At 33.1% G+C, this 26,396-nt stretch overlaps 2 protein-coding genes across 2 annotated transcripts; one reads left to right on the top strand and one right to left on the bottom strand.

Annotated features, from left to right (window-relative positions):
* Nucleotides 1-2,220: 2,220 nt before the first annotated feature.
* On the bottom strand, nucleotides 2,221-24,107 carry LOC140054663 (uncharacterized). The gene is made up of 19 exons (XM_072099737.1): nucleotides 24,036-24,107; nucleotides 23,397-23,505; nucleotides 22,838-22,982; nucleotides 21,918-22,018; nucleotides 21,300-21,320; nucleotides 21,084-21,110; nucleotides 16,428-16,495; nucleotides 15,428-15,579; nucleotides 14,560-14,663; nucleotides 14,016-14,026; nucleotides 13,469-13,598; nucleotides 12,853-12,937; nucleotides 12,420-12,523; nucleotides 7,139-7,255; nucleotides 6,292-6,524; nucleotides 4,961-5,093; nucleotides 4,119-4,220; nucleotides 3,420-3,491; nucleotides 2,221-2,485 (listed from the first exon to the last, which is right to left on the bottom strand). The coding sequence occupies exons 2-19, from the start codon at nucleotides 23,439-23,441 to the stop codon at nucleotides 2,381-2,383; spliced, it is 1,755 nt and encodes a 584-aa protein (XP_071955838.1). The 5' UTR covers nucleotides 23,442-23,505; nucleotides 24,036-24,107; the 3' UTR covers nucleotides 2,221-2,380.
* A 1,065-nt stretch (nucleotides 24,108-25,172) lies between these two features.
* Nucleotides 25,173-26,150, top strand: LOC140054984 (uncharacterized). The gene has a single exon (XM_072100129.1). The coding sequence runs from the start codon at nucleotides 25,173-25,175 to the stop codon at nucleotides 26,067-26,069; it is 897 nt and encodes a 298-aa protein (XP_071956230.1). The 3' UTR covers nucleotides 26,070-26,150.
* Nucleotides 26,151-26,396: the final 246 nt, after the last annotated feature.

Genomic DNA, 26,396 nt, shown 5'->3' with positions numbered 1-26,396 from the left:
GGAAGTGGTTTAGAAAAAGTACTACATTTGTATAAACTACTACTATCACAGCATTGATAGCTATCTGTATGTTTCCTGTTGTGACCCTGTTTAGGAAACATACAAATTAGAGTTAAATATCGTACATGTCACCATGTATCATTGGTTAATTAATCAATGTAAATTAAACTGTGTTCTCTTGACAAAACAAATAATTATATATTACTTTGATGTTTCCAGTTTTAAAGCACTGACTACACTATCAAAATGTAATGTGCTCATATATGGACATGATGATGTCATACTACTACCATATTTGGGTATACTTGGGCACATCACACTTTTTTTGTCAAACGAGTTTGATAGTGTAGACAGAGCTTAATAAAAAGCTAACCTTGAAAATAAAAGCGAATTATTTAAATTGAAATGTTTTAAGATGTAGTTTGGTATGTGTTTCTTTTATATTGGAACTATAGTATACTAGGCACTTTTATAATGGTGCTTTAGGGTGAATTAGAATAGGCCTTAAAATTGCTACGGTTGAAGAAATTTAGGTTGGCCAACACCAATAGTAAGTCTATTTTTTTCAAGACAACAGTGTCTAAACTATCAAACCTTATGTGACAAAAAATGTGATGTGCCTATATTTGGACATGATGAAGTCATATCACTATCGTAATATTTGGCACATTACACACTAGTTTGATAAAGTAGACAGCGGTTCATTTATACTGAAATACGCTATCAGGTTCATACATAAAAAAATGTTATAATTTATAATTTATACAAATCAAGGTCTCATAATTAATTCAAATTTCTTTTCAAAATAATTGACGAAATACTTTCAATTAACAATCACATGTTAAAACTAACTAATTCGAAAGTAAGATTTGTTTTGTTTTTCTTAAAATTGGAATGAATAATAAGAAATAATAGAGAACAACCAGGGAAATATATCATAAACATTATCTATATGTACAAAATAAAATGAACAATAAAAAAAAAAAAGAGATGAAAAAAATATTTAATAAACCCACTAGTGCTGCCAATATTTTTAAATTGTCATGTTGAATACAAATTATTATTAACTATTACCTTACAGCTTTAAAAACATAACAATTATTTACCCCAAAAAACAAAACAATCAAACTAATGTAAAAAATGTAAAAAAAATGATATAATACAATATTTTAAATTCCCATTGTGAATATGGTATAACTTATATTATACCATATACTATTATGTAAACAATGTAATACATTTAATATAACATCATTACATTTTCCAATAAAACATCAAAGTAAAACAGACTTTTTAGATAACATGCTGTAATAAAAATAGCCACCAGCAACAATATAATATAAATTTGTAAAACAGGTGTATAGCACACAGGAAATGGTGATCGCCAGTGTGACAACTAGCATTAGATTTTAATATACATGGGGACAGTATTCCAACATCTGTCTGCTGTTCAGAACTGATTGTAAACAATGCTACACGTCATTGTGTATTCTTATGTTTTGCTTTTTTATTTTTAAAGTTCTATCTATTCCAAAATTAGAATTAATTTCAGTATCATTGAATTATTTGGTAGGCCTACTAAATTCAGTAAATATCCTAGATGAATTAATGGTGAACTAAACTTCAAAGATTAAATTATTTGCATCTTGAATTGTATATTTACTTGACACAGAAGGAGGTAGTGCAGGGGTATTTTTGGTATATTTTTAAAGTCGATTTGGATTAGCCTTCACACTGCATAGAGGAGGCATAGTGTATGGGTGTTTTGGGTATATTTTTAAAGTCATACTTATTTGGCTTAGCCTTCACACTGCATAGAGGAGGTAAACTGGGATGTTTTTTGTCATACTTATTCGTATTACACATTGGTGGTTTTTTGGTACATTTTTAAATTAATAACTGCACAGAAGTATAGTTTTTTTTGTGTATTTGTAGAAGAATATATACCAATTAATTTGTATATTTACTATGCAGAGGATATGTTATATGTTTGGAGAAACAGCCTCACTATAATACTACTGTGTCCAATAGATAGTAAAACAATTAAAATAGTTTTACATAATACTACAGTATTATATCAAAATATATAAAACAAAATAAAAAATTATGAAAAACAAAAAATTAGGGGAAATGCAATATAGTACTTAGGACAAATCCCAACCAAAATATTGTTTATATATTATTAAATATTATATTATATATTCTTTAATTTAAGTGCTTTAAAAAACCAATCTTATAAATATTTATTTTTTTAAATATTAACAATATATTTTAAATTATTAAATATTAACAATAACATCATATATACTGTCATTAAAGACAAGTGAACATTATTAATTATACAGTCAATAAGTTAATACTGTAACTTGAAATAGAAGTATCAAAATGCAACAGATTTTCTGGCAATACTTGCCTTTCTTCGTTTCCTACCAGAATTCATTGGTTCTACATCCTGACTATCAGATATTTCAAATTTGTTTTGTTTCTAAAAAAAATAAAATTATCACACACTTTATAGTCGTGAAACTTCGACAACGACGTTGGACAAAAGCTACAAAAAATTATTTATGTTAGTATCTCCACAAATATGCTCAGAAACTGCACAACAAGAATATAGGTATGATTGAAAATGTTGATAGTATAGTTATTGACGGTGACAAAAAATAGAAAAACTAATTTATTAGCATCTCCACAAAATTGGACATCTGCTCTAAAACCGTACCGCAGAAAAAGCTAGATTAATGATATGTTATGTATCTGTTAAGACACCACTGGCATTGTGTTCAAGCACAGTTTCGGAAAAAAAATGTAAGAAATCATTTATTTTTGTTATTTATTATTGTTATTAACATCGATGTGTGACCTTACAAAAATCATTTATATAGTGTCTCTACAAAAAACAATCTGCACATGACAACAATAGCTAGAATAAACACTATTACAGTTTTGAAGTTGATAGCATTGATCCGTTATTAACGCCGAATAACGAATCTCCAAAAACAGCATATGCACAGTCAATGCCAACAAAGTGATACTGCAAGAAACGCTGACCATGATAAATGACAATCGTTGTTGATGCTATGTAGTGGAACTAACATGAATACAGATGCTGCGCTAATTACGACATGGATTTGTCAACTTAATGTTTAGCCTTATTATACTACCTGTATTGTATTTTATGCTACACCATTTAATTTTATTTAGCTGTACAGACGTATAAATTAAAAATCAAAACGAAAATATCTTGATGCTAAAATTACGTGTTTTATGAACCTCCTACCTCTAATCGCATTTTTATTATAGAATACATCAAATCACTACATGGTTTAGTGTGTCACTTTGTTTTGTGGCATCACTATCAATATGAATACTTACCGTCTATTTTCTGGTATTAATACATACTTATTTTATTTACTTACATTATCTACAGACACTGCAACTTTGTAAGCACGCTTTCTTCTGCCACTGGACATTGTTGGGCTACAAGGTGCCTAAAAAAAAGAGGAGGTTCTATCAATAATACATTTCAGTATCTGATTTTTATGCACAGTAGAACCCCTATAAAGGGACACCTTTGGGACTCAACAAAGTGTCCCTCTCTAAGGAGGTTAACTCTGGATCAGTGCTACAACATATATTTCCCCTTGTTCATTTCTCCTTTAACAGGGCTTGTGTCCCTTGAATGGAGAGTTCTACTGTATACCATTAGACTGGTAAGGTAAAGGTGAGTCCCGTGTTCTCTGAACGTAGGGGAATGAGCTGTTAGGAGCTCATTGTACTAAGCCTCGACATTGTGTGGTAGGGTGGCCAGTTCCTTTCCACGCCGCCTTTTATCTCCCTAGTATTTTCAACCAGGTACTCATTTACAGCTGAGTGGACTGGGAGTTGTCGGGAATTGAACCCGGGTCTATCTGTATGACAGTCAAGTGTCCTAACCACTCGGCTATCAACAACAATTAGACTGGTAGTTGCGTGAAAAATGCTGCTGACTATCAAAAGATTTGAATAAAAAGTGAATAAAAAAATAATGTTGAATGAATTTATTGTATTGCTGAACAATTTAAACTATTTACTATTTAAAGTTTTAACTATTAATTTCAAAAATAATGTATCTTTACCTTTTTATTCTTTGACCTTTGGCTGCGGGTTTGTGACAATTTCTCAGTTTGGCTTTTTTCTGTAATCGCAATTTCTTCTGTTTTTTGTGTCAACTGTTCAACCTAGTAATGTAATAGTAATGTTATTGCTTATTAGTATAACCAATTACCTTGACCTAAAAGGTTACATAATTACTTAAAACAAGCATCATCCATCAACATTGAGACTACACTATCAAACTATTTTGACACCAAATATGGTAGTGATATGACATCATCATGTCCATATGGGCACATCACACTTTTTTTTGTCACGTAACGTTTGATAGTGTGGATACGGCCATACTGCATTGAAAAAACCGGTTCTCGTCAGATCACCGAAGTTAAGCAACGTTGGGCCCGGTTGCGTTCTGGATGGGAGACCGTTTAGAAATTGCGGCGGGTGCTGGAGAGTGATGGTGTAATGGTAATATCGGACTAGCATGTGATAGGCATGGATTCGAGGTTATCTGTACCATACTAATTGCATCCTTAGGCAAGATGCTTTACTCTCATTGCCCGATCATCCTTCGGATCGGATGTAAAGCCGTTGGTCCCGTGTACTTAACAGTGCACGTTAAAGAACTTGGTACACTATTCGAAAAGAGTAGGGGATTGTCTCCCGGTGTGCTGATCTGGTAGGCCCTGCACTGCTGTCTGCCGTGGGTACGTGGAGGGCCTAATCCGAATTTCCTCAGTTTCCAGTTAAGCTTGAGGACAAATATAAATACCTTTACCTTTCAGCACTATGAGACTTTTTGTGGTATAGGGCACCTCATAAAATAATAAAATAATTTATTTTTAAATATTAATACTATGCGTACCTGGCTATTGTCTTGTTGGTTAGTAAGTGATGTAGTCTCTTCTGGTACATCATGGTTTACTGATTGCCCTCTAGAAAAGTACTTCTTGAATCCTTCTTCTTTCACTTTTTGTTTGTTTATTACTTTTCCAAGCCTGTAGGAAAATAAACCATAGATATATCAACAACGAGATTACAGCAAATTCTATTATGAATTTTATCAAAAAAACATTGAAAGTAAACTTTTATTCAATTTATCCACCACTTCCATCTTGAATCAAATGCATAGGCTAGACCATGTAAAAATATGGCACTCAGATTTAGACAGTGGAATAGAGCATTTGTAGTGGCGCACTCTACAGGTTGTTGTTTTATTTATCAGCCTAGGGCATCACTGAGCTTGCAATTTACCCCAATTATCATACAAAAATAATGAATGATTATGAGTGCAATGGTAAGATAATTTTATGAAAAAAGTAAAATTACACATTGTTAAATAGTATACAAATAATGAATGTTTATGAGTGCAATGGTACAAATAATGGCACGAGGTGAATGATGAAAGGTTATATCAACGAGGCAAAGCCGAGTTGATATAACCTTTCATCATTCACCAAGTGCCATTATTTGTACCATTACACGAATACAAAACATTCATTATTTGTTTTATATAACATCTAAATAACAAACAAAAATGTTTCAAAAAGTACTATTTAACGATCGTTGAATAGTGCGTACTATTGCACGCCATGTGACCCACATTCGTCCAATCAAATGACAGGAATTTATATAGGTGTTATATAATATGTACTACTGCACGCCATATGACCAACAATTGTCCAATCTAATGACAGGCATTTATTTAGGTGTTATATAACATTAATTAATGTACAGGAACATATAGGAACTGAACGATACCAAAGGTCTGCCATACCTACGATTGTTAAGTTCATTAATGCTAACTGATATAGGTTTGATTTCCATGATTATTTCTCACTTTCTAGATGCCGTTTCGACCTTTTATTATAATAATTTTAATAATGTATATATTAATAATAATCTTAAATAATAATAATAATAATGACGTGCTCAATTTTATGAACGAATAATATTGTATTTTGTGTTTTATAATATATAGTTATTTTTCTATGCTGTTTGTAATTGTGCCTCTTTTACTTTTAATTATATATGTATATTGATTGTAAACAAACGTTATCAGCCAATGGCTGCTGTTTTGTATGTGTTTTTAAACCTAAATAAATAAAAATAAATAAATAAATAGTTCTAGAAAAGTAATAACAACATTTGGAGAAAAGTACAATTTTTTTTAAGTGATATATGATTGTTACAAACCTTTTACCCTTCTCGGTAGTTTTGCAGTATCCTTCTTTTTCAAGGCGGTTTATCAAGCCTTGAGCAACTGTGATTTCAACGCACAGTTTCTTTGCTAGATTAGGGGCGTGTATACGGCTTATCTCCGAAACCGAAAGCAGTGTCCTCCGCCACAAGCATGTTGACTGGATCAATACAGGACTTAGACCAATCAGGAATGAGTCACAGAGCTTCATGCTCTCTGGATCATTAGTCTAAATAGGTACAACAACTTATTATGCAACATTTAAAATAGATTAGTTAAAGGTATTAATATTTGTCCTCAAGCTTCACCTGGAAAGTAAGGAAATTCGAATTAGGCCCTCCATGGACCCACCTACCATGAGATCAACACACAGGGAGACGATCCTCTAATCTTTGGGAATAGTGTACTTTGTTCTTTCGATACAGAAGAAGCCCTATTTTCGGATATCCTGTTCCAGGAGACATTGCCGTTAAGGGGACACCTTCCCATAAAATGTTTGTGGGGGAAATATATGCACAAGGACTAACCCCTATTAATGGGCTGGGTCCCCAAGGTACTACTGAATTTAAATTATTTTGTGAAAGTCTTTAAATATTATAACACTAAATGTATGCAAGATTTCATTAAAATAATCTGTAAATTGTGTATACTGTTCAGTATTCAATAATTTTCCAATACATTCTAACTTCATTTTTATTAAAAAGCATTTTTTTTCTTTTGATTTGATCAGATTACCCTTTGTTGGTATACCACAAAATTAAATCTTTATGAAAATAATTAGAGCTGGTATTTGAGTACAAAAAATAAATACTTTGTTTTTAATTATAAAGAAAAATAACATACATCAACACAGAGATTGCAGAGGTGCTTTTCAGGGGCCTGATCTTCACTGATGACAGCAAAGCAAACAGCATGCTGCCAATACTTACATGATTCACATTGAATCATTAGCCCATCATCCTAAATAAACAAAAACAATGGACTGGTGAAAACTACATGAAATTGAGCGATTTTTTATATTTCGGCCAATCTTAAAAGAATACACATTTTTTTTATTTTGTGAAGTTATTATATCTGATGAACCGATTTTCTTGAATTTCAATAGGCATGATTGTTCTGTAACTCTACACCTATTTACACCAAAAAATTCATAATGATAACTTAAAAATTGTATCTATCTATCATACTAACAAACAAACAAATCAGTACCAAACTTGGCAAAATGTTGTTTTGCCAAGTAACAATGAAATGGTGAACACTACATTAAATAAATAGCCTTCAAAGTTGAAATAAAAAAATATAATATTTAAATATAATATTTCAATCCATATTGAAAGTACAGATAATTCAACAATTTTGATAAGCTTTTTTACTGCCCTCAAAATTTTAATTTTCTTTTCAATATTAGTCCATGGGATTTAGACTTTTAACTCACACAAATTGCAAGAAAAGGTTTTTTTGATGAAATGTGTTCTTTAGACCCCACTGAACACATTTATCAACGTTAGGACATTTTTCGACAACAGGAAGTAGCCTAATTTGCATAATTAAAAATGGCCGCCATTTTTAATAACGTACTCTGTATCTTGGAAACCGCTAGTCACAGATACTTAATTATGGTGTCAAAATCATTAGAACATATGTTTTTATATTCACTTTAATGACAAAGTTTGTCCAAAAATGAATGGAAGTGCTATTTCTAACATTATTGACCTTTGACCTTGATTTATCATATCTCAGCAACCACTAATCGGAGATATACAAATTAGGGCTTAAATTGTTCAGAAACTACACATTTATATCCAGTCTAATGGCATGTTTTTGCAAAAAATGGCGGATTCTAACATTATTGACCTTTGACCTTGATTTATCATATCTTAGCAACCACTAATCGGAGATATACAAATTAGGGCTTAAATTGTTCAGAAACTACACATTTATATCCAGTCTAATGGCATGTTTTTGCAAAAAATGGCGGATTCTAACATTATTGACCTTTGACCTTGATTTATCATATCTTAGCAACCACTAATCTGAGAGACACACAATATGGCTCAAACTGTTTAGAAACTACACATTTATATTTAGTCTAATGGCATGTTTTTGCAAAAAATTGCCGATTCTAACATTATTGACCTTTGAACTTTGCACTACATAAAATCGCATAACTTTGAAAATATTGTATATATGAAATTATTTTTAGTTTCAAATTATTCAGAACATACATGTTTCTATAGAGTCCAATGATTTTTTTATGATATATTGTTACATTGTACATACTTTAAATAGGCCATGCCATTTTGCAGGTTTATTAACGTTTTTTTCAAGTTAGTAATTTATATTTTGATCAAATTAAATTGCCATTAAATGGCATATTAAAAAAACAAATTTCTAAAGATTATTTAGTTTATATTTTGCTAAGGATAGCATCACTCTTGAGGGCATTCTTTTAGGTTGAAACATAGTCTTATTAAGAAGGCATTTTCTACTAATAGACGCATTGTTGACAACTGGAATTTTAAAAGATCGATATTAATGCAACATATTTAGTTTAGTTTAATTAATTGGCTATCGAGACTCATAATTAGGCTGACCACCACTTGCAATATTTTCGCCGTATACAGTAAAAACCTCAGTTTCTTATGGAATTTATTTATTTATTTCAATAACCATATACAGTACGACTACTAGTCGTGTATAGTTTTTAACCTTTTATTACTTGTTTTTGTACTTTTTTTACGTGAATGTATTGTGTATGTACCATGTTTCTATGTGGTTTAATTTTTACCATTTTTTAACCATCAATTTTAATGCTTTTAATATAAATATATTGTAATTCAGCTTCAGCTGCGAAAACGATAAGAAATAAAATAAACAAACGTGTAAACTTGTAGGCAGTTTATGGATGAATGCAATAGTTTATGCTTATAAATTTAGTGTACCATGGCCTACTTTAAACTAAACATAATAAGTCAACATTGCAACTCTTACATTTTAGAGTGCCAAATCACATGTTCTAATGGATGTCCACATGAAGAAGATTCCGGGTTTAAAGGCTTTTCAAATATAGTTCAAATGTTAATAACCATACAATAGGCCATTATTGGACATAATGTGTCATTGGACTCTATAGAAACATGTATGTTCTGAATAATTTGACACTAAAAATAATTTCATATGTACAATATTTTCAAAGTTATGCGATTTTATGTAGTGCAAAGTTCAAAGGTCAATAATGTTAGAATCGGCCATTTTTTGCAAAAACATGCCATTAGACTAAATATAAATATGTAGTTTTTGAACAGTTTGAGCCATATTGTGTGTCTCTCAGATTAGTGGTTGCTAAGATATGATAAATCAAGGTCAAAGGTCAATAATGTTAGAATCCGCCATTTTTTGCAAAAACATGCCATTAGACTGGATATAAATGTGTAGTTTCTGAACAATTTAAGCCCTAATTTGTATATCTCCGATTAGTGGTTGCTGAGATATGAGAATTCAAGGTCAAAGGTCAATAATGTTAGAAATAGCACTTCCATTCATTTTTGGACAAACTTTTTCAATAAAGTAAATATAAAAACATATATTCTAACGATTTTGACACCATAATTAAGTATCTGTGACTAGCGGTTTTCAAGATACAGAGTACGTTATCAAAAATGGCGGCCATTTTTAATTATGCAAATTAGGCTACTTCCCGTTGTCGAAAAATGTCCTAACGTTGATAGATATGTTCAGTAGGGTCTAAAGAACACATTTCATCAAAAAAACCTTTTCTTGCAATTTGTGTGAGAAAAGGGTCATTTTTTAGCTAAATCCCATGGACTATATGCACAGTCTTTTGCCAACATGAGATAAAAAAAAAGTATAACTTAAAAAATCAAAACCAACAATAAGTAAAATACTGGCGTTTTGTCGAGTATAATAAAACTATACTACACGCAAAAGAACGTATGAAACACCTACACAATGATACAGATTAAACTACATTAAAGCAGCCTAATTGAATTAAATTTAAATGACATTATAACCATTCAAATGTTCAATAGGTACATTAGCAGACATATCACAATTTATTTCTTCTTTTTTAAAACAACCCAATGTCATATTAATCTGTAAATTTAATATAACAAGACAAGCCACCTAAAAGTCCAACATTTTGTGACATTTTGTCAACTTTCTATGCTTAATTTCATTAAAATGTAACATTCTGATATCCCAGTGAGAGCAATCCTGTTACATATAGCTTCCTGTTGCTTTCAATTCAAATACTACTATGGTATTCATTAATGTGAACATTGAGAAATATACAATTGTATAGCGCTAAAAGCAAGTACAATAGGTTTAACATTTTATTTGATAAATGGTAAATAGTATAGCCCTTATAGGGGAGAGGGACACCTTTGGGCTCTACAAAGTGTCCCTTTAGAGGTGTCTCCTAAATAGGGTTGGCTATGATGTTAAAAAATGTATAGTCCCTCATTCATTTTAAGAACAAATTTGTGTCCTCTGAAAGGTCCAATGAGGTGTTTTACTAGGTAAAGTAGGCCTATGGTCAAAATACACAAACAAATTCATAATAATAGTATATCATTAGTCATTCCAAAGATATAGAGTTAGTTATAATGTTTTTTGTTGATGTGTCAAAATCAGTTTTATGATATATATTTCCTTCATTTTCAGTCTTTTTTAACCACAGAAAATGCAAAACCAACCATTTCATTTTTTTTTCAAATCTGTAAGTGTGTTCTGAAACCCATGGGACAGCCTCAGGTCCAATATCTATAAAGATGACTGCACTTGACAATAACGTAGTAGGCGTATAGAAATTGACAACAAAATTACCTTATCATACACCCCACCCCACAAACACCTTTATTCACTTAGAACAACAGTCAATTTAAATTATGATTTTAAAATATTATGAGCGATATACAAAACGAACATATAATAATACATTGAGAAGTATCAAATTGTCTATGGCATTCTGCCCCAAAAATTTTAAGACTAGACATAGGCTGTTGCAATGTGTTCACATAGATAGATAAATTGACCATTCTCTGAATTGACCATTGGCTATATTATTCAAAGGAAACACATGTCATCTTGACCATTCATTATTTACTATTTAAATATTGTTCTTAGGTTATTTTTACTATTCATCATTTCTATTGCATCATCTGATTTTATATATTGTTTATTTTATGTGTTTTAATTATTAATATTTGAATTTATTTATATGCTATATTCATTTATATAGCGTCTGTTAAATAATTACTTTATATTTCATTTATAAGGCCAAATCCAGACAAGCGAAAGCTTTCTATATGGTCTTTTTGTCAAATAAGTTGAGCAATGTAATTATTATTATTTTACATTTTGACAATAAAGAGATATGCCAAATAAACTGAAGCTCACATGCTTTGATTTTTTGGATACTAAAATAATTATATTGTTGGGTTTAGGCCAACAATAGGACATTCAAAATATAAATTTATACCAACCAACCCTTTTTTTCCTTATATAATTAAACAGGATATCATTTGATTAATAAAATACAGATATTGCCAATTTTGCAAGCTCTATTTCAAATGTTGAATCAGCAAGTAATAAAAATATATAAAAAAACTTTTTATTTTTAGATTATATAAATTATTGTTTGAAGATCATAGTATATACTATTTTATAATTTGTTTTCTATAAAGTATAAATATGACTTAAATATGTATTGTTCCCCAGAAAAATAATTACAATTTTTCCTGAAAATGCCCTTTTAATGTCACATAGTTACCCACTTTGACCAAAAATTGGATCCTAAACAAAATTAAGTTACCTGAAAAAACTGTCAAGTTGAAGCACAAAATGGGCTATTTATTATGTTATTTTATAAGTGAAAACATTTTTTTGTGATTAACTTTATTAAAACTACAAAATAATCTATTAAAAGTCTGATTTCCTTAATTGTTCATGTTTTTGGGGGACAGACAAACATCTTTAAATTAGTAAATTTATCAATCATAAATTGTTTTTATAGTAAATTATTATTTGATTTAATTATCTACTATATGAAGTGCATTACTATGGTAAAAAGGATGAATTATAATTATATAGAAATGCAACCAACCTCATTATTTTCACAGGGGCATTTTACAAGGTATTCTTCGTCGGCAGTTTCGTAAACATCGTCAGTAACAGAACCAGGTGAGAATGCAACATCTTTGGCTTTATCTACAAATATATGGTACCCATTAGATAAGCTTATATAATTATATGAAGCACATAGATTGCTCATGGTCTCTCTCACTCAAGAGAATGCATATTGCCTAAACAATCAAAGACAGCCTGATCTCAATGAAGATGGTTAACAAATAATTAGACTATTTTGAGTGGAGTTGTGGCTTGGTGGTTATGATGCTTGGCTACAAATCCAATTATTTCTTAATCAACTACTTAACTTCTACACTGGAATTCTCTGAGAGCAACATCTTTTTTTTTAGTTTACCCCATACAAAATTTAGTAAGCTCATTTGATCTATTAAGAGCATCACAACACCTACTTGGTACACATGGGCTTTTAACAGGCACTTCATCCCCTTCAATAGGGCACTCCACTTCTGTTGGTTTTGTTCCATTTATTTCACCCTAGAGTATAATTAATAATAACACATTTTATACTATGAACATAGTGCGTTATTTAAAAAGGAATACTATGTTCCTTGGAACAGGTTCATTATGCCTACCTGCACAACCTGTGCATAGTGAATATGTGTCATTATGGCCATTTAGGTAATACTGTACATATTCATTAGGTTATTCATTAGTAATGTATTTACAGTGTATGGGCTTGTGATATATTTCTTAGTAAAAATTGATTGTTTGTCATTCTGAAGGTAAACCGTGTCCAAACCTGTCAAATTTTTCTATATCGAAAGATTAAATTTAATACACACATAGTGTTTGTAACTTTAAATAAGTTTACAATTAAAAGTACCAAGTTATTGAGAACAATATTATTATTAGCATTATTTACTAGCCTCTATATCAATAGAGGAGGAAAGGTACAGAGCTTAAAGCTCTGTCTACACTACCAAACTAGTTTGACAAAAAAAAGTGTTATACGTGCCCAAATATGATAGTGATATGACCACGTGCACATGTGAATGATACACTAACCTCTACATCCATAGCTTCATCATCAACTTGCTGTTCTGCTTTATCTTCTGATACTTCCGCTTGGCTAACGTTTTCTTCTTCTTCTTTCATCTCAAATTGTTTTCCATCTGTCTTTATACGCATTTTCACCCTAAAATTCATAGGTGTACTAAGTGTTTATTGTGCAATAATAGTAATACATTTTTTTTTATAAGCTCAGCTGTCTACACTATTAAATTTATGTGACAAAAAAATGTGACGTGCCCATATATGGACATGATGATGTCATCACTACCATATTTAGGCATATCACCAACATATTTAGGCACGTTACAATTTTTTGTCAAACTAGTTTGATAATGTGGACAGAGATTTAAAATTATAAATTAAGTCTTAATGTTACAGCGCCATGAGCAATGAATGTTGGAATGGCGCTATATAAATCGAACGATTGATTGATATTCTGAATATTAGGGTAATAAAATCCAATGAAAATGGAAAGCTGTCACACAATCAAGTTAAATATTTATTTGTTTAAGAAACGTTTGAGGAATTGTGAAATACTTACGTATGAAAAGGCTTGTTTATTCAAAGGACCGCCAGAGAACGAATGTTTGGGAAGAAAAAACACTAATTAAATAATATTAAAATGAGTAATCATTGATTGATGGAATATAACATAAACATATGCAAAAAGAACAATATCATTTCCAACCTGGTTCAAATAAAAATTAACATAGCATATTGTGTGACACTTGTAGACACCTGTAATAAGCATCAATAATTTGGATAATTTGCATAAATTAAAAACTATTACCTACATTTTTACTTATATACAGTAAGAGTATGAGCTCTGTCATCAAACTTTATGTGACAAACAAATGTGATGTGCCCATATATGAACTTGATGATGTCATAACACTACCATATTTGGGCACATCACACTGTTTTTCTCAAACTAGTGTATGACAAAGATAACAAAAAAAGTAATTCAGTCATTATGTTGTTTAATAATGTTGAAACCTTTCAAGAAAGAAAAAATATTATTCACCACCTTTACAAAATTGTTACACTTAGTCCCATTAGTAAAATAAAAATAAAAAGCAAATTACCGTTGAGACGTCCCCAACACAGATATTCATTGGTTCTTCTTCAAACTTAAAGGTATCAGCATCTCCTGCTTGAAAACCTGGAGGCTGGTATTCACATGGGGTAACTAAACGATATTATTATCACTCATTCAAGTATAGTAACAAAGTGTATAATAATGATATATGTATGATATCAAATTCAGATTAAGGTTGTGTTCGGACTGTAAACTTAATTACATGTGTCACCTAAATTACTCTTTTTTTCTTCATATTCAATTCAATTCACATTTATTCACGTCCAGAAGACAAATAGTAACAAAAACAAAATGGCGACTGATAATACAAGAAAATGTACGAAGGTAAATCCCAAAAAGAATCTTGTGACGGGATTGCCTTTACAAATTTAAATTTAGAAAAGAATAAATATAAATAAAGTTAATAAATTAATTTAACAATAAAGAAATAAAAAATGAATATAATACCAGTTTAAAGATAAAAGTTTGAAACTTGAGACTAATCAGAAGAACCGTTCGGACTCAACAAGATTTACCCAACACTCTTAGGCTCTTAAACTCAATTACACATGTAATTATTCTTGGGACTAGTCAGTGGACCAGTTCGGATGACAAAAGTTTACATATGTAAACTCAACAAAATTTACCCAGCAAGGTCGTATTTTATTCATCTTTTTACCAACGTAAGGTCAAATTGCTCCTTATCTTGTGGTCAATCGGCTAGTGGTTTTAGGTGTATTGAAAAATCCAGCAACTGAGGTAGGTTTTTGGAACAGCTGTTTTCTTTCTTTTTTTACCCAGGGGAAGCCACACGCGATCATTTTAAATGTAAATTCTAAAGTATGATCGGGCCCTTAGGCAATATTAAATCTTACCCTCATCATAATAAAATAGTTTCATAGTCATCATAACATCTTCAGGTAGAGATGAGAGGGATTGCGTCAACACAATGATAGTCCTCAGGAGTCTAATGGTGGCTTTCTTAGTCTCCAACTCAGTTGCAGCTCCTGTTAACTTCTTGTTATTCCTGAATAAACACAGAAAAGACTTACTTGTATGTTGGTTAAAATTAAATGTCTTACGCAACATTAAGAAACAGTGATTATGTAAGAGTACGGTTGGCCAAGCAGGCCTAACTTCATGAGATTAGACACTACAAGCTTTTTCAAGCAATACACATTTGGATATTGCAACATTGGTTTCTCAGAATCAGAATTTTGTAAAGCTCTGTGTACACTATCAAACTAGTGACAAAAAAGTGTGGTAGTGATATGCCAAATATGGCTATATGACATCGTGTCCATATATCGGCTTTTTTTGTCACATAAAGTTTGATAGTGTAGACAGAGCTTTAAGAACTACTTTTTAGAAACTAATTTGGTCCTCTTAGTTTACTCAGAGTCAGCTGTTGTCAAGATCATGTGAGTTCTGTTTTTGACGAGCTCTCTTTTGGGAGTTTACAGTACATTAGAACAGAGCAATAATAATGGTATACCTGAATTACCTTCAGTCTTTATTGGATAAAGTGCTCAGAAACATTTGCATTAGGAGGCACTGTATATAAGCCATTATTATTATTATTACAAAGACATTGACAGTAACACGTGTGAGTAACATTTTGTTTGAGGAAGTTAATTCTAAGCAGACCTAGCTACAAAACAATACATATGTCATGTTACAAAACTGAGAATTGACTTGAAGCTGAAGTTTTTAAAAGGGACTGCTGACAGTGATTATTAAGAGTACAGTAGCCAAGCAGGCCTAACTGTATGAGATCAGACAATACTAGCTTTTTCAAGCAACACACATTTGGATATTTCAACATTTCTTTTCACATTTGTTGTTGCGAATAGATTTTAGGATACAGTTACTTGCCTGAATATGTTCATGTTTGGTCCATGTTCATTGTAACTAAATTTAAATGTGTAAGATTCGATTACAGTCTGAAATAGAATTAGGATGAGTAGAATGAACAGTGAGTAAAACATATCATAATCATAACTTGGCCCAACATGGTTGAGGATGAGGTTAGGAAATTTATCTAGATCCTCAGGAATGACCAACAACTTCTCAGATCTTAAAGTGTAGTATCCACACAATTTAAATAAGAGCAAGAAAACACAGTCTTATGAATCAACACTTTATTGTCTACTTTCTTTCTCAACCTCGTGTTTCAACCACCTGCCCTCAACGCCCACTCTAGTTCCCGTTACCACAATCTCCCCCTTGTAACAAATTACATTCTTCAACGTACCTACTAGGATTCCTTACTACTCTACCTGACCTAGTTCTATACGGAACTTGGTCTACATCTCTTTGTATGAATCTATCTACATTTACATGTTCTGGTTGTTCATTTTCAAAATCATCTATCAATACCTTATTCAATGGCGTCGCCCATTTCTTACAATCAGGGCTTACAATAGCCAGCCTTTCAATATTATATGTTTTTCTATTACTCAACACAAAAGTCGCATTTCCCACCTTCTTAACTACTCGAAATGGCCCCATAAATGAACTACTACCCTTATGTACATATCCAGTTTTCTTTACCTTTACATGCATTCCTTCCTGTACAACAGGTAATTTTACACTGTTATGATTATCAAAATATTTCTTTTGTTTCTCTTGTTTAACCCTTACTAGTTCTTTAAGTTTAGTTTTATCAACCACCACATCTGATGGCGGTGTCAATCCTTTAATATCTAACTGGTTTCTTAATTTTCGTCCATGTAACAGCAGTGCTGGTTCCACCTCTGTTGTTGAGTGTGGAGTGTTTCTATATACAAATAAAAATGACTGTACATATTGTTTAACTTCTTTCCCTTCTAATGATGCAGTTTGTATTGTTTGTTTTAACACTTTGTTAAATCTTTCTACTGCCCCATTACTCTGTGGGTGATAAATAGCAGAATGCAAATGCCTAATATCCCTTTGTTTCAGAAATTGTTTCATTTCGTAACTAACAAACTGAACTCCATGATCAGTTATCAATTCTAATGGGTAGCCCTCCCGAGCAAATACCCTCGACAGAAAATCTATTACGACTTGTGTGGTAACTTTTGGTACAAAACATACCTCTGGCCACTTAGAATGGTAATCAATTAAAGTAATGGCAAATCTGCACTGGCTTGGTAGTAAGTCGCAGGGACCCACTATATCTAGTCCCAACTTTTCCCAGGGCATTGATGGGTATTCTATGGGTGTCATTGGAGCTTTTGAAATCTTTATCGTTTTATCATGTTCTATACACACAATGCAATGTTTAATTATATTTTCTACCTGGGTATCCATTCTTGGCCACCAATACAATTGCCTTAATCTTTTCTTAGTTCTCATTATCCCTTGGTGAGCCTCATGTGCCTTGTAAATTAAATGAACTGTTAGGGAGTCTGGTACCACCACCCTATCACCTCTGTAAACTCTATTTTCTAATACTATTAATTCCTCCCGTACTTTATAATATGGCAGTATGTTGCTATCCAACATATCTTTACTTTCTGGCCAACCAGACTCTATGTATTTAATCACTTTCTGTTGGGTTTCATCTTTATCTACCTCAGCCTTAAATTGTCCTAGGGTTATACAACACTCTTCTTCTATCTCTACTAAACATACCGCAGCAATGTCATTGTTCTGTTCCGAGGACCCCCCTTCATATTCCAATGGCAGACGAGATAATCCATCTGCCACAACATTATCAGAGCCTGGTTTGTATTCAACGGTGTAGTTATAATTTAGCAGCCTTGCACCCCATCTAGCTATACGCATAGGTCTGTGGCCATTCCCACTGGATGCTAACAGTGTTGTCAGTGCTTTGTGATCGGTTCGTAGTATAAAATGTCTACCCCATAGGTACGTATGAAATTTCTCAATTGAGTACACACATGCTAAGGCTTCACGTTCGCCTGTGGAATATTTTCTTTCTGCACATGTTAACTTTCTTGATGTGAAAGCTATGGTTACTTCCTTCCCTTCGATTAGCTGGGTGAGAACCGCCCCTATTCCATACCCCGACCCATCTGTCGTCACAATTACTTCCCTTTCTGGGTCAAACAGGGCAAGGGCTGGACATGTCACAATGCTCTGCTTAATCAATGCAAATGCCCCACTGGCCCTTTTACTCCAGTCAAATTCCTCCCCTAATTGAATATCCCTTAGTGGCTGTACAAGGGTTGCATAATTCTTTATAAATTTGGAATAGTATCCGGCTAAGCCCAGAAAGGATTTCACCTGCTCTTTATTTTCTGGAACCGGAGCGCATTTTATTGCTTTAACTAATTCTGGGTTTGGGTGAAGCCCCTCTGAATCTAATACATGGCCCAAAATTTTAACGCTAGTCACTCCAAACTCACACTTGTCATTGAGGCGCATTCCATACTCTTGAAGCCTATTGAGTACTGCCCTTAGAGCTGTATCATGGTCTGATTTAGTCTTGCCAAAAACAAAAATATCATCAATAAAGTACCCAATATTGGGAATTCCTTGCAGTATTATTGACATTAATTTTTGAAATGCGGTAGGAGCAGAAGCCAACCCAAAGCACACCTTTTTAAATCTATACAAACCCTTGTGGGATACAAACGTTGTAAGGTCTCTACTATTTTCATGTAAATTTAACTGGTGATATGCAGACTTCAAATCTAATTTGCTAAACAATTTAGCACCTGACATGGTATCTAATAATTCATCAATTTTTGGTAAAGGGTGTTTTTCAATTACTATGGATTCATTTACTTTTCTCAAATCCACACAAAGTCGTATTCCACCATTTTTCTTCCAAACAACTACTAATGGAGACACCCAATCGGTTGCCCCCTTAACCCTTTCAATAACTCCTTCCTTCTCCAACCTATTCAACTCATTAGTAACTTTGTCCCGAACTGCCAGAGGCAGTCTTCTCAGTGCTTGCTGCACAGGTGGCACTTGGGAATTAACCTTAACTGTATGCTCAAAACCTTTAATGTGTCCCAGATCAGAACCAAATAGATGGGGAAACTTATTTTTTACCCAACCCATATTGGTATCCTCACCCTCACAGTTCTCAACTTTCATTGTCAAACATGACATAGTTGACCCATCAATTGTTAACGCTAGCCTTTGAATTAAATCTTTTCCCAAAATAGAACACCCTTGGTCTACTACTAAAAACTTTGCTGTAGCCATTTTTGACTTGTACTTAACCAATGCATTAAATTCCCCAACAATTTTAATTGTTTGTCTTGTATAAGTTAACAAATTAACTCCACTTGGGTACAGTGCTTCCTGCACAAAATGTCTTTGAAACAGTTTCATACTTAACAGGGATACATCTGACGCTGTATCAACAACAAAAGGTAGGTTCACATTATTCACACGAATAGTCACTGAAACATTTGTCTTCCTCATGCACTCACCATTAGCTTCTCCATCGAAACACTGCATAACATTTGCATTACCAACTTCCCGACACATGCGCTGAAAGTGGCCTACTCTGGAACACTGACGGCATACTCGACTCCTTGCTGGACATTCATCAGAATTTGCCTGGTGGCGTTGTGACCCGCATCGAAAACATCGTCTTTTTCCTTCCCCATTAGGACCATTGTTACGGTAGCTCCTTTTGTTCACCTGTGTTTGTGCACACACTGGCATTGGTACTGCATTGAGTTCATCGGGAATCTTTACCGCTATCCCCTCTATCGCTTTCCGTTCCTTCTCAGCTGCTTCGACCCTCTCTGCAATCTGAATAGCTTTGGTCAAGGTCAAGTCTTTCTCCATTAATAATCTTTCACGTACTCTTGTAGAGTTTGTTTTTTCTACAATCTGATCACGGATCATGTCGTCATGCAACCCAGCAAACTGGCACGTACTTGCTAAGTGTTTAAGAGCTAAAACAAACGTTTGAACGTTCTCACCTGGTTCATGAGATCGGCTACGAAACTTGTACCTCTCCGCTACCACGTTAATTTTAGGTTCAAAATAGTCACCAAGTAATTGTAATGCTCTTGTAAATTCATCATTATCATCATCTGCTGCCTGCTGTGCACCTGGTATGGCAGCCGAAGTAGCCCTACTGTTCAAAACAGTGTAATAAATCCGTTGAGCTTCAGTACCTAACGACGCTATCAGGATAGCTTTGCGGCGGCCCGCCGACGCTCCCTCCAATTCAGCAGCCGACAAGTAATTTTGAAATATTATTTTCCATGTTTTCCACTGAACAACGGGCGTGCCTGGAGATTCCAGAAATGGGTGTGGTTTACTCACTATATTATAGTTCATCCTCGTCGCCAATTGTAGTATCCACACAATTTAAATAAGAGCAAGAAAACACAGTCTTATGAATCAACACTTTATTGTCTACTTTCTTTCTCAACCTCGTGTTTCAACCACCTGCCCTCAACGCCCACTCTAGTTCCCGTTACCACATAAAGTCATTACAAAAAAAATACTGGGGGATTTTCTTGAATTTAATGCATCTATCATTGCTAAAATGTAAACATAAGATATATGTATAAATCATATTTTATTTTCACATTAAAATTCACTTACTTCAGGATGCTTTGGATCAACATAAATCTGGGGGAAAAAAATAAAACACAAAATTGGTAATCATATTATTATTTATTATTATTATATTTTATAAATATATTATACTGTTCAACAAATCTGAATATAAAATTCCTTCGAATGTATTTTAAAGATTTTTCAATTGGTTTGTTCTTGTAATGAAGTCTTTGTTGGTAACAAAATGATTTGTTTACTTACCCCAATGACTATTGTTTTCAGCTAAGAGAAAGAAAATATAATATAAATTAATATAATGCGAAAATGTGATTAAAATCATGGGAATAAAACAAATTGCTGGAATCGGGAATAAAACAAATTGCTGGAATCACCTAAAGCTTGGTTCCCACTAGGACGTAATCACAAGTGACCCGAGTTGACCAATGACAAGCAACAATTCAAATAATCCATCGCTTGTGATTGGTCAAATTACTTGCGAACCAATGAGCTTAAAATAAAGGAAATGTTCATTCATATTGTAAATAATAATAGTAATACTGAGCATTTATAATACTCTTTGTACATTTTCAAAATATTTCAACAAAAAAGGGTGATGTGCCCAAATATGGTAGTAATATGCCCAAATATGGTAGTAATATGCCCAAATATGGTAGTAATATGCCCAAATATGGTAGTAATATGCCCGAATATGGTAGTAATATGCCCAAATATGGTAGTAATATGACATCATCATGTCCATAATATGGGCACAACACATGTTTTGTTGCATAAAGTGTAGACAGACTTAAGAGTAAAAATCTATTTGGGACTGTAATTGCATTAATGACTTAGACTGAAGTTCTATTAAAGAAAACTTACATATTTCTTGTCCAGGGCATCAAAGCAACCTTTGACCCATTTAATGACCTGGCAAGCTCCAGGGCATGAACTTTCATCCCGTAGTACTTTCAAGCTGATATCTGCAATAGAACATAATTATTTATTTACAACATGCTAATTTGATCAAACAAACTCACTCTATATTTAATATACCTCATTGAAATACATAAAGACTTCTAACTATTTAATTCTATAAATACTGTACAGTAAAATAGTGAATATCTATAGAATTTTTCTCTTTTATGTGTAGTACTTATAAAACAAAGATAATAATTCTATCAAGAAATGCTTTATTCAAAAATGTTGTCAAAATATCAGCAAAAATTGCAGATTTTAAAATACAAATGAATTTGGTTAATGCAGAAGATTCAGTTATGATTTAAAACCTGTAATTGAAACATAAAGCCTGTTTTCCACTAGAAGAATTTAGTCGTGTAAATCTAATGCAGAGAAAAAATCATGCTACCATTTTCATGTTCCAAGACTAAATAGCTGTGATTTTCATCTGCTGAGCTGTTTGATTCACATGACTGCTCATGAGCCTGGATTTGTTGTGTAGAAAGTTACTATTTTTACTGCAGCAAAAAACTCAAGGGACTAGAATTTGGCGTATTTGAACTATGGAAATATGAATACACCTGTGTATAATTAAGCGGATGCTTTTGAATACATTTGCTTAGTGAAACATTCTGCATTCAGTTAGGGCAAAATCAGTCATGTTACAAGAGTTGTAAAAACAATATCGATTATCTGATAAAACTCTAAAGCTCTGTCTACAGTACACTAGTTTGAAAAAAAATGTTTTTGTCACATAAAGTTTGATAGTGTAGACCGAGCTTTAGAAGTAGGAAGCCATTTGCAATTTTTTTTTCTGACTGCATTCATTCAGACATTCTTACCTTCCAAGCGTCGATCTCCGTAAGCGCTTTCTGGAAATATTGCTCTCAGGTAAGTAATGTTAGAAACAGCTACTGCTAACAGCTTCTTGACAAACAAAGCTGACTGCGTTTCATTAACCTGCTTGCATGGGAATATTGTTGACCACTAAAAATAGATATGGTAAAATTGATTAATAAGATAATGTCATAAGATCCACTTTAGGTCATACTATACTAATGAATTATAATAATGTAACATTCTTTTTAAAGTTATAGGGGTAGTGAGTGGGCCTACTCAGTTACTTTTTACTGTTTTTACATATTTTAAAAATGTATTGTTTTTTGTATGTTTTTGCATGTAAAAATAACTAGTTTAATCATGTTTTCAACCTTGGAATAGTTACAACTATTTCCAGCACTTAATTTCTTGATAGCTTTTTAAATGTGAATTAATATTTTTATTCATTTAAAGAGTTATTATTTGGTATGGTAGGTTGGCAATATATAAACTTCCACAGGTGGTGGAAGACACAAAAAGTAACACTGATGACGAACAGTATGACGTAAATGTTGTTCTTACCTCACCAACTTTTGTTTCTGATTTTAATGCTGTTGCAACTGCCATTCTAGAGAGAGATTCACACAACCCACACACAGTATGGCTTGAGTAAGTTGTTACCAAAATATTTCTGAAAAAGAAGCAGATTTGTTTAGCCTTCGAGCTAGCCTAGCTAGGCCCTAGCCCTATAGGCCTAGTAGTAAAAAAAGTAACCTTACCTAGGCCTACTAGTACAGTAGTAACCATAGGCCCCCTGCTGGCCTACTAGTAGTAGTAGGCCTACCGTCGTAGAGTAGCCCAATAAAATAGTCTAGCCTACCTAGCTATATAGGCTAGCTAGGCTAGGCCTAGCGCTGGAGCCCACTCCTCTGGCCTTTATAATAATGGATGGAATGGTTCGTTGGTAGAGGCCAAGCGTAGGAGGCTAGCTAGGCTATCCTCTAGCCTAGTAGTCTAGCTAGGCTAGGCCTAGGCTAGTAGTAGGCCTGGCCCTACTACTCTAGTAGGCTAGCTAGGGCTAGCCTAGCCTACTAGGCCTAGCTAGTAGGCTAGGCTAGCCTAGCCTAGTAGGCCTACAGTTTCGTTGTTGAATTACATTATTGGTGTTGTTCGCAAGTAGGCTAGGCTAGTTTGGTCTAACCTAGGCTTAGCTACGCTTACCTTATTAAAGAAGCAGAATATTTATTTATACACCTAAAAATGTTGTTAGAATGAGTGCGTGGTGTTGGTGTGTGAGGATAGAGTTTATAGTCGCGCGTGTCGTCTGAAAAGTTTTAAAGAAACCGCGCAACAACAACAAGAAGAAGTATGTAATAGAGGGCGCTATATATAAACAGAGTACAGAGCCATATTTTTGTATGGCTCTGACAGAGTAATGCCATGGAAGAACCATGATATCATGCGTTTCTTCTAAAAACAAAAAAACTTCCGAGACATTCTCAACTTTACTTTAATAGAAAAAGGTTTTTAACATTTTAAGATAATTAAGAATGTGTATACTTTCACCGAAAGACCTATCAATCGGAAAAACACATTTTACCGTAGACCTATAAAATAATAAAGAACAAATACGAATAATTCAATGTTTCAATCTTCCACTTAAAACCCACCATGCCATCTGCAAGAACATCTGCTGGCGCATCAATGCCGTATACACGTCTGTAAGCCTACGTGTATTTTCTGCTTCCAGAAAAGCAATATTAGTCTTGTTTGACTAGACATTATAATAGGCCTACATTATGGTAGACATTATGTCGTACAAAAGTAATAATGTTTGTGTAATTGTATGTAATTAAAAGCATGATAAATAAATTGAATTATTATTAAGATTATCTTTAATTGGTTGAATTCCTGTTTTTATCGTGTTATCGTGTAGTTTAAAAAGTGAAGATTCAAATAAAAATTATCATTAAAAAAATCATGGATGTTATCTGTTATTTTATCATCACATTGGATATTGGTATACCTAATTGGCTGATTGCGTATCTATTAAGTCTTAAGTTCATTCGGGTGTGTGTGTGTGTGTGTTTGACTTTGTTGATTTACTTACTTTTATCTGGTATTAAGCCAATATCCCAATAAAAAATATAGGTGAGTAGCCGGGAAGTTGTAGGCCTATAGCCCTATTCTAATTTCTAACTTTTATTCAAGATACTTAATAATTGAGCACAGAATACAGGTAATATAATTGTTTTATTTACTATGATATTATTATTTTTCTTACGCAAGGATTTCGACACCACCAAACGATTAGGCCTGCTAGTACTACTGTGTTTCATTGTATGTTACAGATACAACATGGCTGATAACAAGCAAGTTCGTGTTATTCTTTGGTGCATTCCTCGTACGGTGTCAACTGCATTTGAAAAATGCATGAGTAACCTTGATGACGTGCAAATCATAAATGAACCATACGTGTCCGCGTACATCTTTGGACCAGAGATGAAGCAGCCATTAGAAAGTTTCGCAGAAAACGAAGAAAAAATTATAGCTAAAACAACTAAGGTTGACTTGGGATTTGACGCTGGTTGGGATACAAACAAGGCGACATACAAGTTTACAAAAGAGAATCTTCTGGAGGCCGAATATCAAGGCAAGAAAGTTGTATTTGTCAAAGATATGGCATACGGTATCGCATGGAAGCTACATATGTTGCCAGAAGGCTACCGTCATGCATTCTTGATTCGAAATCCTATAAAAGTGTTTACATCTTGGAAAAAAGTATTGGACAAATTGGGAAAGGTACATTCTACTGAATTTTCGTTGGAAAGCAAAGGAAATAATATGCTTCCAGAAAATTATTTTTTCGGGGAAAGTGTCCAACTCTACGAGCATCTTGTAAAAACTGGAATCGAGCCTAACCCAATGATCATAGATTCCGATGATCTTTTAGAAAACCCTGAGTTTATCTTAAAACAGTTTTGCAAACACACAGGTATTCAGTATAAAGACGAACTGTTGAGTTGGAATGCGGGAGATGGTGTGGTGAAGAATTGGAAGTTTTCTGAAATTTTTATGCAAGGCAACCAGTTATGTGGTTATTTTGCTGACGCTTTTGCAAGTCAGAATTTTTACAAATCTTCTCCTGCAGCAGATCGAGCCGATCTACCAGAAGATGTAAAAGTATGTGTTGACGCATCTATGCCGTATTATGAGAAAATGTACGCGCTTCGCCTGCGTGCAGAAAAGCAATGATAATAGTCGGTCAAACGCGGTTAGCCTATAGACGTTATAATTTAGACAATAATTGACATTATGTCTATTCTCAACATCATTACAAAAGAAAAATCAAATTTGAACTGCAATATTATTATATGCAATTTAAATCAGTTTCAGATCAGATTTATTAATTAGTTTTCATAATTAAGATTATCTTTAATGTGTTTTTAACGTGTGTCGTCACAGTAGTTACAAAAGTTAACATTCAAATAAATAAGGATCATCATATACTGTTTGAGGTAAAGTAGGCTTTCTAATAGGTACCACTAGTGGTTTCTTCGTTGTACCAGGGAAGATTTCTCT

The sequence above is a fragment of the Antedon mediterranea genome, chromosome 7 (genome assembly GCF_964355755.1).
Source record: "Antedon mediterranea chromosome 7, ecAntMedi1.1, whole genome shotgun sequence".
NCBI classification, from domain to species: Eukaryota; Metazoa; Echinodermata; class Crinoidea; order Comatulida; family Antedonidae; genus Antedon; species Antedon mediterranea.
The sequence above is the reverse complement of the archived record's forward strand: the minus strand, read 5'-3'. Positions and strand labels throughout refer to the sequence as shown.